Below are 17,010 nucleotides of genomic sequence, written 5' to 3'. Positions count from 1 at the left end.
GAGGAGGAGGAGGAGGAGGAGGAGGAGGTACAGTGCCAAGCTGGGGACAAGCCTCGTTTGGAGATCACTTGCAGCTACCGAGCTCTGGAATCCACGTGCTCTCTCCCCTGATAGTCCCCATCCTGCCCCCAGCTCCATCTTCAGATAGTTCCCTGCGCTTCTCCGGCTAGAACTCCAAGACTTCAAGCCTCGTGTCAGAGAGGCAGAAATAGTGGCCTTCCATTCAGTTGGAGACCAAGGATCTGACAGAGCCTCAGAGCCTTGGTGTCCTCACGGTGGGGACACTGGGCATGCCAGGCTGAGGGTATATGCAGGTGCTAGGCCCTGTGCGTGTGGACACTGCAGGATCATACGTGCTCTTGGAAGAGCGGAATGTTAGAGGCTGCTTCCGCTCGCAGCCAAGTCCCAGGCTTTAATTATCTTCGGTTTGAAAGAGCGGAGCCCCCTGCCCAGCCCCGCCCAGCCCTTTCTTCTGGCTTTCAGACAAGAATGCAAAGAATGTGATCCTCCTGCCGACCTGAGCCGAGATCAGGGGCTGGGGCCGGACTCAGGCTCTTCCGGACTTTGCCAGGCAGCTTTGTTGTGCCCGGACCCTGGGACATTCCGGATTGGTTGTGGTTGGTTGGGAGTCCTGGACAACTCCGGACTCACTAAATTCCTGGGTTCCTGGCTGTTCCGAGCCATCTCTCCCAGACAAGAGAGGAGCAGTGATGGGGTGACAGCCGCCCCGCTTCTCCTAGAGCAGTCAAGGCATTTGGAGGGAAGTCTGAGGGTTGGTGTCAGCTGGGGGACGGTCGTGCTGTGCCTGCTGTGGGACAGGCAAGCTCAGGGTCACCTCTGCACTCTCTCCTGCCTGATCACATCACAGCCGCCGCCGTTGCCAGGTCCTACCAGGAGCCTGGCAGGATGTCCCCTCATTTCATCAGGGGCAGGGATCAGAACCCTCATGAGACCTGTGGAGCCCATTCACATTTGGGGCTTCAGACACCCCTGCCTTGGAGGGGCTGCTGTGTCTAGGGCGGTCACTTGAAAAGCTCTCAGATCAAAGCGCTAGTGACTCTTACTTAGCTGTCCACATGGTCCTGCAAAGTGGGCTTGGTAATTCCCATTTTACAGATGAAGAAAAAGCAGTTCAGAATGATTAAATAACCCGGCCAGTTAGCCAGTGAGTGGAGGATCCAGCACTCACATCCAGGTCGGCCGACTCAGGAGTGCCCCGCGTTCCTCCTGGCCCCAGCACCCTCTGGGGTGTGCATGTGTCTTCTTGCACAGGTCTGTGCCTACCCAGGTGTGTGTGCGGAGTGGGGAGGGGCTGGGCTCAGCACTCCCCCAACTGCGGGATGGTGGGGCCTGAATCTGGCAGCTCCCTGGGGCAGGGGTGCTGTTCCTTCCTCCTAAAGTGCAGCCTTGGCCACTTTGGAACCAGACTGGCTCTGGTAGAGGAGTAATTCTTGGTGGGTGGTAAAATAAGCAGCAGCCAGATTGCTGGTGCAGGGCGTGGTGAGCTCATCCTGCTGGCAGCCCCTGCTCCAGGACTTCTGGGGTTGGCCAGCCTCAGACAAGGGTGCTATGCGAGCTGCTCCAGGAACTGCAAGTCAGTCATTCTCACAAGTGTGAGATAAATGGATTCTGTCTTCTCCTCTGTCTGGATCGTCCTCCCTGCGGGCGGAGGCCAGCTTGTCCCCCAGCTTCTCTGCAGAGCGTGGCTCTGCTCCGTGCGCCTTCTTGTGCCTAGGGCTGGCATTGTGCTCTCTCAACTGAGAACAGACCCATGGGGTGGAAGGGAGGAGACAAAGGAAGCCCTTCAGGGTCAGGTTTCTTCCTCTTGGAGGCCGGGCAGTTGAAGGGGCTCCAAGGTGACCCAGGGGCTACCCTCCCTCCCCCATGCAGACTCCTGCCAGGGATTTGTCTGGTCACAGCCCCACAGACCTTTTCATGAGAAAAGTGTTCGCCTGTGTCTTTGGAGGGTAAGGAAGGAGGGGATCGTGCCTTAATCTTGGTGGAAAAGGGGTCCACAGCACCCCTCTCCCTTCAACAGACTTCAGCAAATTCTCAGAGGGGCCCTCATCCATGACTAGAGAAATGGAGACCTTAGTTTTCTCGCTCATACCACGTGTGTGTTTGTAGCCATCAAGGCCCGAGTACACCAGGCACGAAGCTCTGTTCATGAGAGTCTGGTTCTGCTGCCCAGGTGTAGCTGGGAAGTATCTTGCTTGAGCTCGCCACTAGGCTTATCTCCACAGGTCAGTGGCCTGCCTCCTCTCTCGAATTAGGCCTTTGCTCTCCCATCACTTCTGGGCATCTCTTCAGCATGTGGCTAGGGCTGGAGATGGAGTGGCATCTTACTGTGTTTTATTGTAACCAGATTTGACCCGGACTCTTGCGTTCTTCCCCCTTCCTTCGTTTGTGGGTGCTGGTACTAAGGCTTGAACTCGGGCCCTCACACACGCCAGGCAAGGACTGTATCTCTTAGCTACATCTCCAGCCCTTTTAACTTTTTATTTTGAGTCAGGGTTTCACTGAGTTGTGGAGGCTGGCCGTGAATTTGCAGTCCTCCTGCCTCAGCTTCTCAAGTAGCTGGGACTACAGGTGTGCACCCACCATGTTGTTACCTAGTCTCCCTGAGCTTCTGAATCTTTCCTGTTAATGCGGAGGGGCCAGCGCGGCACCTGCCTTAGCTTTGTGAAAGGGGAACGGGTCTGACCCGGGCCAGGTTGAGTTGCTGCAGCTGCCTCCTTACCTGCCTGGGGTTGGACTTGCACAGAGATGCCCCCTGACTTTGGACTGGAGTTCTGCCTGGCCTAACTCGCGGAGTGATCTTGGGTCAGTCGCTGGAGTATTCTGCAGCTCTTGGCCCAGTGGAGGTGGAGTCAGGTTTTTCAAACTGTCAACTGAGATTCCTGGTGGGTGGTGAAATTACTTCAGTGGGTGGCAACCAGTATTTTTAGAAATGAAATAAAATAGGCTCTGAATGGAAAAAGAGTGCACAGCATGTATACATCATTCGTGAAGTTTTATTCCACATGTTTGTATTTGTGATGAAAAGTTTAAAATTTAAATTTTAAAAAACGGAGCCAGGGATATAGTTCAGTGATAGAGTGCTTCCCTGGCATATGCGAGGCCCTGGTTCTAACTCAGCATCACAAAAATAAAATAAAGTTGAATATATACACATAAATATATACGTATGTACATGCAACTACACGTGTAGTTTTGTGGTTTGAGATTTAAAACAGAACTGGAGCCCCAGCATGGGATGCTTGGGGGCCATGTGCAGGCCTGCCTCTCTCTCCGACAGGTCTGTGGTCGAGTCCTGTCTGGGACTCCTGGCTGCCACGCAGCTGGGCCTTGCAGGATCAAACTCCTTGACTGAAGCACTTGACAAAATTCTGGGAAGTGAGCTGCATTCCTGGGGTGGAATAAATCACGTCAAGTTGGGTTAGGCAGGATGTGACTTCAAGCCCCTGAAGTGGTCTGAGGGCAGCGTCTCTGACTGACTCATTGTGAGCTCAGCCGGGCACAAAGTCTTGAGAGAAGGGGCTGAGGTTGTGGGGGAGGGCCTGGCCTGCCAGGGCCACTCAGCGCTGCTCCAGTGGCTGCTAGGCCACAGTACTTCTGTGAGTGGGGCCTTGCGGAGGAGGGGCAGTGATGGCCTGGCAGCCAGACCTGGGGCTTGGGGTGGGGCCACCTCATCTGCACATCCTCTCCAGCTCCTCCTGGGGCTCCTGGGGGCAGCTGGGACTGCCTCCACTTACAGGAGGAGAAGCTGAGGCCCAGGGGCCAGGCCAGCCTGGCAGCATGCTCTGTGGGCCAAGTCCTGGGTGTGGCGTCCCTCGCCCAGTCACCGGCCTCCTGAGTGTGGTTCTGAGACGACTGTGAAGGTCGAGAGTGGACAGTCACGTCTGAAAGCCTCTCCTCAGGGACGAGCTCATGATCAGAGTCCACCTAAATGACTGATCGGCTCAGGAAGATTATTGCTGAGCTGTGTGGCCAGCGTGTGTCTCCTTAGTGTGCATCAGGTACAGCTGGCAGTGCAGTGGAAGGCATGAGGATAGGGACGATCCTTGGTGGCCACTGAGAAGCCCTGCCCTGGCTCCCAACGGGGAGAGGCGAGCCATGTGGTCATCACATTGGTGTTTGGACAACAAAGTTTGGGATTGTGTGACAGAAGCTAGGTATGGTGGCGCACACATGTAATCCTAGTGACTTGTGAGGCTGAGGCAGGAGGATTGCAAGTTCAAGGCCAGCCTCAGCAGTTTAGTAAGACTCTGTCTCAAAAAATAAAAAGGGCTATGATACAGCTCTGTGGGAGAGTGCCTCTGGGTTCAATCCCCAGTACCAGAAAGCGGGCAAGTGGGTGGCAGAGACTTGATTGTACTGAGCTTGACTCCTGCAGTTTGGACCCTGGAGAAGTCTGTATCCTCCCTCACTACTTTGGGTCACTTTAGATCAGGATTTATTCAGCACACACCTCATGCTGGGCAGCAAGGCCCCAGTGGGGACCAGATTCTGTTCCTGCCTTATAGCCCCAATTCCATGGGGAGAGGCAGGATAGCTATTGGTGGAAGTCGCTATAGAACTCAGGTTTAAAAAAAAAATCATTACTTAGGGACTGGAGTATAGCATAGTGCCAGCTACCTAACCTAGCATGGGGGAGGCTCTGGGTTTGATCCAGTACCCCCCACTGTGCACAGATTAAGAAAAATTAAAATAGAAGACTATTTTAAATATTACTAAGAGAATAACAACCCCAAATGTCTGGTGGATTTTGAACTGAGGGTCTTCAGAGCTGTCCAGTTCCCGATCTCGGATTGTACTTCTCAGCAGTCGCATGATGTGGACTCAGAAAACCAGCACATTCCCATTGAGATGGAGGCAGTGTAATTAAATCTTTTGAGTATGGTTATTTTTCTGCCTTGGGTTTCAGCAGACTGCTCACATGTTTGAGGAAAGAAAAACCATTCGATCAGCGGAACCAGAGGGAGGAAAGCTTCGCAGCAGGAGTCTGCAGAGTCTGCAGGGCTCAGGTTGCCCCCGCGTGTGTGGGCAGCCTCCAGCGGGCTCAGGGGGGCCGCCTGCAGCAGGGCACGGCCAGCCCAGGAGTCTGTCAGCCCTTTCAGACCTGGGGGGAGGTGAGGTCGGCGCCCCACAACTTGCTTTTCTTTGCAGTTTCTCCTGGCGGCTGAGTGAAAGTTCATTACCAAGGAGGTGAGACACACGTGTGATCTCACTGCAGAAATATTGAACCAGTTAAAAGCAAAGCCATGTCCATGTAGAAGACTCGTCCGCAGATCAGCTCCAGGTGCTGCCGGCCCAACTCTGGGCCGAAGCGGCCACCCACCCTTCCTCTCTCCTCTTCCTCTCTTCCTCCCCTTTGCCTCCATCCTGCAGACCTTAGCCCTGAGGACAAGAGGGGTGGCCCTTGGTGTGGCCATTCTGTGGGTAGCCAGAGTCCCAGAAGACACACCCAGGCACTGCAGACGGTCAAGTACTGTGGCGCAGCCTCACTGGGGACCTCACCATGCAGTGGGGCTGTCAGCTTACTGCGACTGGGCTCAGTCTGTGCTTGGCAAGAGGGGCAGGGGGACAGTCCTTTCTTGGAGGAGGTCTCAGGGGCAGATGGCAGGGAGACAGAGGCAGAGGTTCTGGGACCAGGTTCTGGGAGAGGGGGAAGGGTGTTAGGGAAGGTGCCTGGAGGGCCTGGCACAGTGGAGAGATCTGGAAGGACTGCCCAGCTTGCCTGGGGCCAGGACAGTGGAGGGTAGTGCTGGGTGTCTGGCAGGTCAGGGGGCTGGGGAGGGAGTGGGTGAGTTCCAGAGGCCAGGTAGCTTGGGGGGGCTCCCCTGCCGAAGTGACAGGGCTGTCTTCAGCTCACTGCTTCCGCCCTGCCTGAGTCAGTCCTCTAAAGGAAGGGCGTCTGTGCAGACGTCTGAGCCTGTGGATCCATGACCCTGAGACGGTGTCTTCGGAGCGGGGAGACCCTGTCGGGCAGTGCATGCAGTTAGTGTGACACATGCCACTGAGGTCTGTGCCAAGATACTTTGGACAGACTGGCCCAAGAGCTCCTGGGATGCATTGTCTCACCTGGGAGGAAGAGGCTGGGGCTGCTGTCAACTCCCAGGACCCTCCTGCGCCAGGTTCTTGGGAGTCCTGAGAGGTGGGATCTGGCGCCTTAGTCTCTTAGGGCGTTTAATCCCTTCCTCCCCAGCCGAGGCAGGGAGCCACTTCCCCATAGGTTGCCAGACCCCTGGCCTGGCCTGGCACTTTCCCACCCCTGCTCTGGCCACCCGCTCAGCTGAGGTCAGGAAGGGTGATCTCTTTAAAATACAGATCTGATGATGTCATCCTCCCTGGTTGTCGCTACAGTAAGGTCCACATTCCTAAGTGGCCGATAAGGTCCTGGGAACTGGCTTCTTTTCAGCTCATCTCAAGCCAAGCACCCCATCCACTTGCCGTGTAGCAGCAGGGAAGCTACACTTTTTTTTTAAGTGAATTAAATTTATACATACTTCTGCGATACATATTTGTACATGCTTGTAATATAATTTGGTCAGTTTCATTCAATTCTGGTGTCGTTTTGAAAGAAGAATTATTGGGTATAGCTCAGTGGTAGTGCTTGCTTCGCACTAGGCCCTGGGTTCAAGTCCCAGCATTGCCAAAAAAAAAATTATTTTTGAATTGACAAATAGGCATAGTATATAGCACAGCTTATTTTAGAGATGTGCTGGTGTCCATTGATGACCTGAACTTTCCTGGGTACCAGCAGACCCTGCCTTACACAGGCAAATGCCAACCCGTTTCAGTGTCCCTGGGTCCTCTGGAGTCACCCAGTCCCTTCCTGCAGCTTTTGAGGGGGGAAGAGTGGAGGGGGTGGGCTCTGGGCCCTAGGCTCTGGAGCTAGATTCCTGCCTGGCTTTTCTCTGGTCTGGTTTCCTTATCTGCTCGGCATCAGCAGGAGCGCGGGAGCTGAGGTTGGAAGAGGGCTATGGAAACAAGCCTGGCTTCTTCTGTAAGCAAACAACATTCCTGAGGCGGGAGGGGGTCTCCGCAGCCCCTCTGCTCCTTCTCTGCTTCTATCTCTTGGGCTCTGGGCAGCCACTAGGACCCACGTGTCCCCCAGCCTGGGGACAGTTAGCATGTGGGTGGGGTTGATGGGAAGGCTGCTGTAAGGTTGTTGACCCTGGGGGCGAGTGACCACTTCAGGACCCTCCCTGTGGACACTGCCATCTAGCCCTGGTGTTTGGCGGGAAGACTCCATTGTCTTGCTGAGCCTGAGGGCGGCCCCTGCCTGTAGGTAGGATGCCTTGCAGGTGGGAAAGCCCAGGGTGGGGTCAGGTGACTGTAAACCAGCCCTTCACTGCTGGCCTTGTGGCCCCGCCCGCAGAGCAGCACCTCCCAGACCAGCCTGGAGTCCTCCTTCAGGTACCCCTGGTGCCCAGCCCTGCTGGACGGAGCTGCAGGTGCCTTGCTGCAGGCTCTCAGGACCTTGGTGTGTGGTACTGCTCTGCGTCCTTGTCCCCTGTGGGTGGGGAACCTGGAGAGAGTCTCTAGCTTTCAGAAACTTCAGGTGTCCTTCCTAGGAAGGTTAGGTGGGGTTCACTAGGTCAGTGAGAGCGTAGCAGAGTGGCAAATACCAGGTTCTGTGCCAAGAACTCAAGTTACTCCGATGGGAGGCTTTTTTTGGTACTGGGGATTGAACCCAGGGCTGTTTTACCACATCCCGGTCCAAAGTCTTTAGTTTGAGACAGGGTCTCACTAAGTTTTCGAGGGTCTTGTCTGGCCAGAGCTGTTTTTTCTTATTCTAAAGCTAGGATTTTGCGGTGCAAATAACTTCAAAGTCACAGGAATTGTGAGCAGGGGACTTGGGATGCAAACCCGGGTCTGTCTGGCCCCAAAGCCATGCCCATTTCATCCTGTGGTGCCCTACAAGCATTTGCAGAGCCTGAGTCCCTCTGTGGCTGGGGGTTTTGCCAGTTCCATCTCTGTGTTCTGAGCTGACGCCAAGGTGGGTGACAGGCACTTGCTAGGCAGGTGCACAGGCTGAGCGCATTGGGGCCTGCTCAGGGCATCTTAGCAGGAGCAGGGCCCCTTCATCCAATGTCCTTTTCCATCCTTGGTCTGGCAGCAGATGGCAGTACCTCCATGTTGGTTAATAGGGGGTGCTGGAAGGTTCTAGAAAACAGATCACTTAATCCTATTCAGAGCTTCTTGGGGGTGGGCAATAAATTATCTTCACTGCTATTTCTCTTTGTAGACTAAAAGCCCAAAAAGTTCCTTTTTGTTTGGAGGTATAAAAATCAGTCTGTAAATGGCATGGTTTGTGTAGCAGATGAGGTAGCTGTGACTGTCACTTGTGGACGCAGGCTGAGTCTCCTTGCTCCCTCCTCTGCACACAACCTGAGGATATTTTAGCCTCTTAGAAGCCTTCCCTATTCACTGCTTCTGTGCCTCTGCCTTGTTCCTTGTTGATTGACGGAGCAGTCCACTCATTCATTGGTCAGGAGACTGGAGCTGAGCCCTGCTCCAGGCATTGTGCTAGACACTTGGAGTGGAGGTGACGGAGATCTGACCCCTGTCTCCAGATACACCTGCAAGTCATTAAGTCCCGCAGTGTGGTTCCTGCCGTGGAGATGAGTGCAGAGCGGGACTTAGCCACAGTGAAGTAGGGCCTTTCGAAGGTGGAAGCGTGTGAACCAGATCGAAGAGGGTTCCTGGGACAGAGCTCGTGTTTTCTCTGAAGCCCGAGCAGAGTGGGGTATGAACAGGGAATTGATTGTGTGGAGCTGGGAAGGACAGCTGCAGAGAGGAAGGGCTGGGGGAGCCCTGGAGAGCCACCCGTGGCTCACGAAAGGCTGTGCACAGGAGATGATTGGGATGTGGAGAAGGTGTGGCGCTATCCAGCCATTTGACCTGAGCGACTACTAATATCCGTAAAATAGGAGGTAGGATGAACAAATGTGAGGTGTGAGTCACCCCAAAGGTAGCTGGGAGCACTGATCCGAGGGCACTGTAGAAGCCAGGGGGCCAGGAGGAGGCCCGGCAGGGGAATCCACAGGTGAGGAGTCTTGGGTGACAGCGCGGGGGTGGGGGGCAGATGGACAGTGTCTTTCCTAGACATGGAGACCCAGAAGTAGTGGCAGGCCGAGGGAGACGGGGTGGGACGGTGCTCGATGAGAGGCCACTCTTTGGGATGTGCTTCCATGAGTTTGAGAAGTGCAGAGTCGAGGGCCAGGTGGGAAGCGACCTATCTGGGGATCAGTAGTGGGAGCCGTGGACTCCCCGAAACGAACCCTCACTGACCACAAGACATCCACTAAGTAGCATTTGGTGGAATTCCGAGGGTGGGGCAAGTTGGCACAGCCGTGGGAGCAATCTCAAAACAAAAAAATGAATACAAAAATTTTTAAAAGGGCTGGGGATTTAGCTCAGTGATAGGTCACCCCTGGGTCCATTCCCCAGAACTGTCAAAAAAATTTTTTTTAAATTCAATCTGTTACAAGAACAGTCATTCCTAGATGGAAGTACCACCCATGCTGGCCGTTGTCTGGGTCCCAGAGTCTGTTTGCCCTAATAACTGTTGTCTCGAGGAGATCTGGCACGGGCACTTCAGAGCCCGGAGAGGACTCGCCATGCAGGGCTCTGGCTTCACGGTGGCCTTGTTCCCCCAGCTCCTCAGAGCAGTGGTCTCCGTGGGGGAGGTTTTGCCTCAGTCCCCACACTGGGCTGTGTCTCCAGATGTTTTTACTGTCGTACTGGGGACTCGTGGCCTCTAGCTGGCAGAGCCCCGGTTTGCTCCAAGTATCTTACAATGCCAGGCCTTCCCCACACAGCAAAGGTTTATCTGACACAACAGATGCTGAAAGAATGCTGCTCTTCCTGGTCACGTCGTTTTCATGTAGTTTATTTTTTCAGTGCTGGGGACGGAGACCAGGGCCTGGCTTGTGCTAGGCAAGCGCTCTAGTGGGGACCGCATCGCAGCCCAGTGGATGCGTGACTCACAGACGGCCGCACTCTTTCTGAATGTGGGCTCCCTCTTCTCCCGGGGCCCTGGATACTTGTCTACCTTCTCCTCCCCTCCTCAGCAATTTTCTACCCAGCTTCAAGAACTCTGCCTGGTGCCAGAGCCTTCGCGACACCCCCGAGCTTCCGTGTTCTCACCTGAGTCCCCGTCTCTTTGTTGCTAGGGTGAGCTGCTGGTCCCTCTGCCCGGCCTTCTGGAGTCTGGAGGTAGTGCTGGCTACTGATGTGGCTGTCCCGCCACAGGGGTACCCACGGGATGGGCATGCCGACTGTGTCCTATGCCTGCACACAGCAGCTGTGGAGCAGGTGGTTCTGACACAGATGGCAGCAGCGTGGTGGCAGTGGCCCTCACAGGGCAAGTGGTCCCCGCTTATCCTTCCTGCGCCTCTCCCGGGAGCGCCCCCTGTGTCGAGTTCCGCGGGGGCTGGCCCTCCGTCTCTGTACCATGGTGCCCGCACTGCCGCTTCAGCTGGTTGTGGTGCTCTGGCCTGTCACCCGCTACGGGATTCCCCCGTGGGACCTTTGCTCTGTCCTGCAGTTGCCTGCTGTCCTCAGTGTGTACCAGTCGCTAGGTGAAGCTCATGGTCCTGAGGATCTCTGTGAGGTTGGCACCATTGCTCTCATGGAACCTTCCTTCATTGTGGAATTCTGGGCTTTATAACTTCGTTCAGTTTAAAATCAGCTGCCACAGGAGAGAGCGAGCGTGCTCTGTGTCCTCCCTGGGCTGGGGTGGGGAAGGAGAATGCTGAAGCCAAGGGTCTGTTGCATATGTCCTTGCTTAAGCAGGAACAGGGCTTCCAGCCTCTGCAGAGAGGCTGCCAGGCTCTGTGAACTGGACCCTTGGTGTGCCCAGGCCAGTGGGTATTAGGTGGCCCATCTCCGGGGGCAGGCTCAGGGAAGACTGTGGCTCTGGCGATTCAACTTGTGGGTACAGAGTCCCTTGCGCAGGCCAGCGGGGAGATGGGTGTGCTTGGAGGACACGTCCCTTCCAGGCTGCCTAACCACGGGGTCTCTGGTTTCTGCCCATAACCCCATGACCACAGCGAGCAGGTGGTGTGGAAACTGAGCACAGAGCATGGTCTCACGGTCTCAGTTTGAACCTGGGTTTGGTGGCCTCTCTGAGCCTCGTTTCCTCACCTATAAACGACCGTGATGACAGAGAGCTGTGAAGCCATCATGGGTGGGGCGAGGAAACCGCGTACTGTCCACATCACTCTCCAGGAGCCCCGTGGCTCCCAGGACTTGGCCAGGGTCCTGACATCTGGGGCTGGGGAGGCAGATAGGCCTTGCCTTAAGGCCAGCAGTGTGTTTTATGAAAGAAGAAAGAGGAAGGGGGCGCAAGGACCGACGGGAAACGAAGGAACAGCAGGTCCAGGGGTGTCCTGGGCGTGGAGGAGGCAGAGACCCAAGGAATCACATTTTGGGTTGAAAGGAGAGGTTTTGGTCAACCCATTTGCTTTCGGTTTCATCATTTCCTGAGAGCCCTAATTTAGCCTCGGTTGTGTCCTGCTCCATGATGGCCTAAAAAGGCAACTGCTTGGGTTTCGGGAGTTGGCCTGGAACCCACAGGAAGCCACCACGGAGGGCGTGGCTCACCCGCCGCAGTCTCCACTGGACCCGGGCCACCGCTTCCCTTTGCCCCTGGGCGCCCGCCAGCCCCCAGACCCTCCCCTGGCTCTGCTGGCGACTCCCCGAGGGGCCCCCAGCTCAGCCGCCGAGCGCTCCCCGCGAACAGCCTGCCCACGGGGCCGCCTCGAATCAGCCCACTAGGACACGTTGGAGGGCACAGATCGGGCGCAAGAGGGCTTCTGCTCCCAGGAGCCCATGTCGGGAGGTGCACCAAGTCAGAGGAAGACGCCCCAGAGCAGTCAGTTAAAAACTCCAGGGGACCCTGGGCAGCGGCCAGGTGATGGACAAGGAGGCCTTGGGGTCAGCGTCCTGAGTTCCAGTCCTCATCCCAGCACTTCTCTCCGAGCTGCTGCAGCAGCACCTGTCAGTGCAGGATTGATTGGGACGAAGGGATCAGTGTGCCCTGCAGGACAGGTCGGAGGAGGGAGGCGCAAACGGGAGTTTCCACAGGAAGCTGATTCGGGGTGGGTGAGTGCTTCAGGAATTTAGGGCAGATTTTTCTTCAATTCTTGAAAGTCTTTATATTTGCTGTTTAGACAAGTTTCAAAGAGGCCATTTAGCGGGTCTCAGCACAGGGTGGAAGTGACCTCGCACAGCAGCTGCACAGGGGACGCGCCCCCGGAGCCCTGTGCGGAGTGCTCCTCGCTGAATACCCCGGTTATAAGGCAGGGAAGCCGAGTGTTGCCAAGGAGCTCCGTCCACTGGGCCCTGCAGAGGTGAGCTGTCCAGGCCCAGGAGCCTCCTCACCTGCCAAGGTGGGAACGGACGCTCAGCTGCAGAGCCGGCCCTGTCACTGCATGTGGCTGCTCTGTCCAGGTGGGTGAGAGGCCCCTGTGTGTCATGACCCTTGCGGGCCCCCACCCAGCCAGCCACGTATCGATCCTGGCACTGCTGCTGACCCATGTCATTCCAGCCGAGCTGTCGAAACGAAGCAGCGCTGTCCTTGGCCGGGCCAGGCAGGACTCAGCCTCGTTTAATGAAAAGCCCTGCTGTAGGGAGGTGCCGGGCATGTGGGGCTGTGCAGGGCGGCCTTCCCAGGAGGCCTTGGAGGAAGAGAGGCCAACCTCTGCCCTCTCCCGGTGCAAGAGGTGTGGCCTGGTCTTCGGGCCTCTGCAGCCACCAGGGGTGGACAGCACTGGCCTTTGACTGTCCCGCTGCCAAGGTCTGAAGGGTGGGGTGGGGATCAGGTGGGATTCTTCCTCTGCCCGGCAGCTGTGGCCTTCTTGGCCCCCTGGAGCCACCCCACTGATAACAAAAGCAGAGCAAAGGTCCACCCAGGTTTCGGGGCAGGATGGGCGCCAGCTGCCTGCAGCCTGGAGGAGCCTGGGGCCTGCTGAGAGCCAGCCTCCCATGTGGGTTCTTTGCTGTTGGTCACCCCGGGCGGGTGTCCTGGGATGCCGCAGCTCTGAGGAGGCTGTCACCTCATGGTAGTAACTGAGGGAGGGAGATTGTAACAGGCTGCGCTCTGACAGGCCACGTGGTCAGCCTCCCTGCTGTCCAGAGCGGCCCTCCTGCTGTTGCATTCAGCTTCTTCATCTCCCTGACAGAACTGGGCATCTCTGGGCAGGTGACTTGCCCTCTCTGAGCCTGTTTCCTCGCCTATTGTTGGAGATGATAAGAGCTCTTTTCCAGGGTTAAGTGAGGTGGTGAATACACTGGGCTTCATGCTGGTGGGTGGATACTTAATACCATTTCCCTCCTCCTCTTGGTAGGAATCTTGAGAATGTGCCCACAGGTGCCATCACTGACCCAGGGTAGAGAAACTCTTAACCCGTAGCAAACTTAGGATCCGGGGAGGTTCAAGCAGTTCCCCTCTGGCCATCGATGACGGCTTGTCTTACTCTCTGGTTTGAGGGCTGGGAAAGCCTGGGAACCAGCAGCTGGCGGGGCCTGTTGCAGCTCCTGAGCGGCAGGGATGTAAAGGGAAGACCCTTGGCCTGTGTTCACACGAGCACAGGGAGGCAGAGGATCACTGGGCCTGACTCCAGCAGAGAGGCCTCGGTTCATCTGGGTGGCCTGGCCAGCGTGAGCTGCCAACAGTGACCCTAGGCTGGTTGGTGCTGCTGGTTTAGACCCCAGGGAAGCTGGAGACTGCCGGGCCTTCACAGCTCTTCCACTAACTGTGGGCCCCGTTTTCCCTCTGGGAGGTCCTGCTGGGCCAGTGTGCCCTGGTCTCCTGCAGGGTTTCCCTGAGCAAAGCCCTGGGCTGGGGGTGCTGCTGAGCCTGCCCAGCCACCTTGGACTTCCCTCCCTGCTGTCGGGAGAGAGTGCCAGGCCTCCAGGAAGACGGCCCCTCCTGGAGTGTCCAGGGGAGCCCCTCAGCCTTGACCTGGAAGCCCTGTAAGGAGCCAGGTACGGAGACTGGGCACTCGAGTTTCTCTTTGTTCTCTAACTCCCCAGCCTCAGCCTCCTTGGCATCTGGGCCCCTGGTGGAATCTGGAAACACCAAAGGATTTGCATCTGGGGGGTTAATGCAATTCCAAAGTGGCAGGGAGCTCATCTCACGCAGGGAAGAGCGTCCTGGTCCTGAGCCTGGGCTGGAGCACCTGACGGCTTCCATGGTGGCGCTGAGTGTCTCCGACCAGGGTTTCAGGTCCTGCTTCGGCTCACCTAGCTCCTTAGGGGTCCCAGCCTGTACCTCCGGGCTGGAATGACTGGGAAGGCCCAGGAGAAGGGGTCAGAAGTCCTTACTGGGTGACTCTGGACATCCCGTCATCCCGGGAGCCTCTCTGCTCATGGGTAAATGCCTCACCTAGTGGGCAGGATGAAGCTCTTTCAAGATGGCGTGTGCAGGCATTTCACCAGCTGTGAAGCCCTGTGGATGCAAGGGATTATCATTTCCTCATCTTAATTTTTCAGCTGAGTTTTGAAAAAAACTCACTCAAGTGCTAAAGGCCTCCCGGCCTCAAAGTCGTGAGTGCTGTTGGCTTTTCAGCTTCGCCCTGAAGGAAGCGTGCTGCCTGTTTTCTGTGATGGTCTGACTTCTCTTGTTCTTACTTCTTTGGGGTGTATTATGCAGGTGGAATTAAAACCTGGGACCAGGACGTGTTGGTGTCATTTTATCACCTTAGTTGACTCCATGAACTCTTCCACCACTGAGCGGTGGCAGTGAGCTGTCTTTCCCGGCCAGTTGGAGACCTGCTTTTGTTGGGTGTCCTCCTGAGCTGTGCGGTTGTAGGTCAGCAAAGCATGGTGACCAGATGTGTCCTCCTGAGACTTTTAAGCTTATTGGTTGGCAGGATAGTTTTGTTTATGGATCTGGTCCATTGGGCGTTGACCCTTGAGCGATATACCTTGCCGCTGATTTCCAACAGAATCCCCGCTGTCAACTTATTCTGACCTCAGCGCTTGGCTTTTGTTTCCAAAGTGTGGAGCAGGAAAATTCTGGCAGATTACACAGCCTGTTTTTGCTGCCTCCTTGTTTGCAGAGAGAAGAGACTGAAGTGGTTGGCACTAACGTGTTGTCCTTTCCTCTCCCTCAGGTCCTGGCTGTAAGTCACCATGGCGCAGCAAGCTGCGGATAAGTATCTCTACGTGGACAAAAACTTCATCAATAACCCGCTGGCCCAGGCCGACTGGGCCGCCAAGAAGTTGGTATGGGTGCCTTCCGACAAGAGTGGCTTCGAGCCCGCCAGCCTCAAGGAGGAGGTGGGCGAGGAGGCCATCGTGGAGCTGGTGGAGAATGGGAAGAAGGTGAAGGTGAACAAGGACGACATCCAGAAGATGAATCCCCCCAAGTTCTCCAAGGTGGAGGACATGGCGGAGCTCACGTGCCTCAACGAAGCCTCGGTGCTGCACAACCTCAAGGAGCGCTACTACTCAGGGCTCATCTACGTAGGTGGCTCCCAGGGCCAGGGGCGGGGCGGCTTGGACGCGGGGTGGCTTGGAGGCGGGATGCTGGCGTCTGATCGTCCTGGCGGAGAGCCCCATGGCATCACCTTGTCACTTCCCTGTGTAGCCGGGGACGCAACAGGAAGCCTGCTGTAGGCCACACGTAGGAAGAAGAGCCTGCGCGCTCAGGGCCGCCCAGCTGCTGGCCTTGGTGGAACTGCGCAGGTTCAGCCAGCATGGTAGATTCCTTCTCGCGTGGGGCGCACTCTCCTGGTTCCCCACCTTGTTCCTCCCCTCTCCATTCGTTCTGGTCTTGGTACTCTGCCATTTGTGCCTTATGAGGCCAAGGCGGTGCCTCCTTCTTGGGGACTGTGCTTGGAGCAAAGGTGAGTCACCAGGAGTAAGGTCGGAAGCCTGAGTCCCCTGGCACCTGAGCTCCACACCGGTGTGATGAAGGGGAAGTGAATGCAGCGTCCAGGAAACAGCAGGTGCAAAGGCCCAGAACATGCCAGAGACCAGAAGAGTCGTCTTCTCTTTCCTCTGGGGCAGCTATGTTTGCAGAAGGACAGTGTACCACAGTTTGAGAGAACGTGGAGCGGTGTTCTCAAAGCCTCTCAGTGAAAGGCCTCAGCTTTTCTGGCCCCGGGGACACCAAGTTTTCTCTTGTATCAACTCCAAATTTCTCTGTTCAATTCAGATATTTCCTTCTGGTGTTTGTCCCAGTGGGGAAGAAATACCTAGTTCTTGTTCTTTCTGAAATAGCTTCTTTATTTAAATATGCTGTTATAGACACCTTGATCCGCTTGCTCTCAGGGCCGAATGACAGTTCTCAAAGTTTTTGAACGAGAGTGTTATTATAGGTAACCTCTTGGTTATCACCCATCCTGATGGGAAGACCCAAGTCCCCTGCTGAGGGTTTGCTTGTGGTCACGTAGGTTATGGAAGGAGGCTGTGGGCTCGTCCTGCTTACAGAGGTGGTGAGGGCCCCCAGGACCAGCCTCTAATTTTCTATGATTTCCGGGTGACTCCGGCACGTTTTGTGTAGTGCTGCCCACCCACTGGATAGGTACCTCTGAGTGCATTAAAGTGTGCTGAAGCTCTCGGTCAAGTCCCAGGCCATCGCAGATTGCCCTGAACCCTGACCAGGCCAGACATGGAGGAGTGTGTTACCTTGCGATGGCTAAACTGGTGCCTGGTAACCAGGGCCTGTGTCCTGCCTTGGTGTCCACCCTCTCGGATGAGCCTGATGAGCCAGGACCTGTCCACAGGTAGATAGCATAGTCTCATCTCTTTATGGGCCAGCTTGGCACTACCTTCTACTCTAGTAGAGGGGAAAAATTGAGGTCCAAGGTAGCAAGGGACTGAATGTGGGGTCACATAGCAGGATATTGGCAGCAGTGAGGTTGAAACTCAGGGTTTCCCGACTCTCCACCCAATTTTCTCTCATCTGTCTTTTAATGACAGTATGTATGTACCAAATTAAAAGCCCCTGAAATTGAAAGCAACACCAAAACTTACCGTCAGTGGCCT

General features: G+C 55.8%; 1 protein-coding gene across 1 annotated transcript in view; it reads left to right on the top strand.

The window, feature by feature from the left end:
* The window catches only part of MYH9 (myosin heavy chain 9), a 78,518-nt gene that overhangs the window by 13,326 nt on the left and 48,182 nt on the right, over positions 1-17,010 (top strand). Inside the window, 1 exon segment of the mRNA XM_079142239.1 lies at positions 15,132-15,483. Within this exon segment, the coding sequence (XP_078998365.1) occupies positions 15,151-15,483 (333 nt within the window). The 5' untranslated portion in view covers positions 15,132-15,150.

This window comes from Sciurus vulgaris (assembly GCF_902686455.1).
Source record: "Sciurus vulgaris genome assembly, chromosome: 5".
NCBI classification, from domain to species: Eukaryota; Metazoa; Chordata; class Mammalia; order Rodentia; family Sciuridae; genus Sciurus; species Sciurus vulgaris.
This window is presented reverse-complemented; position numbering and strand designations above follow the sequence as displayed.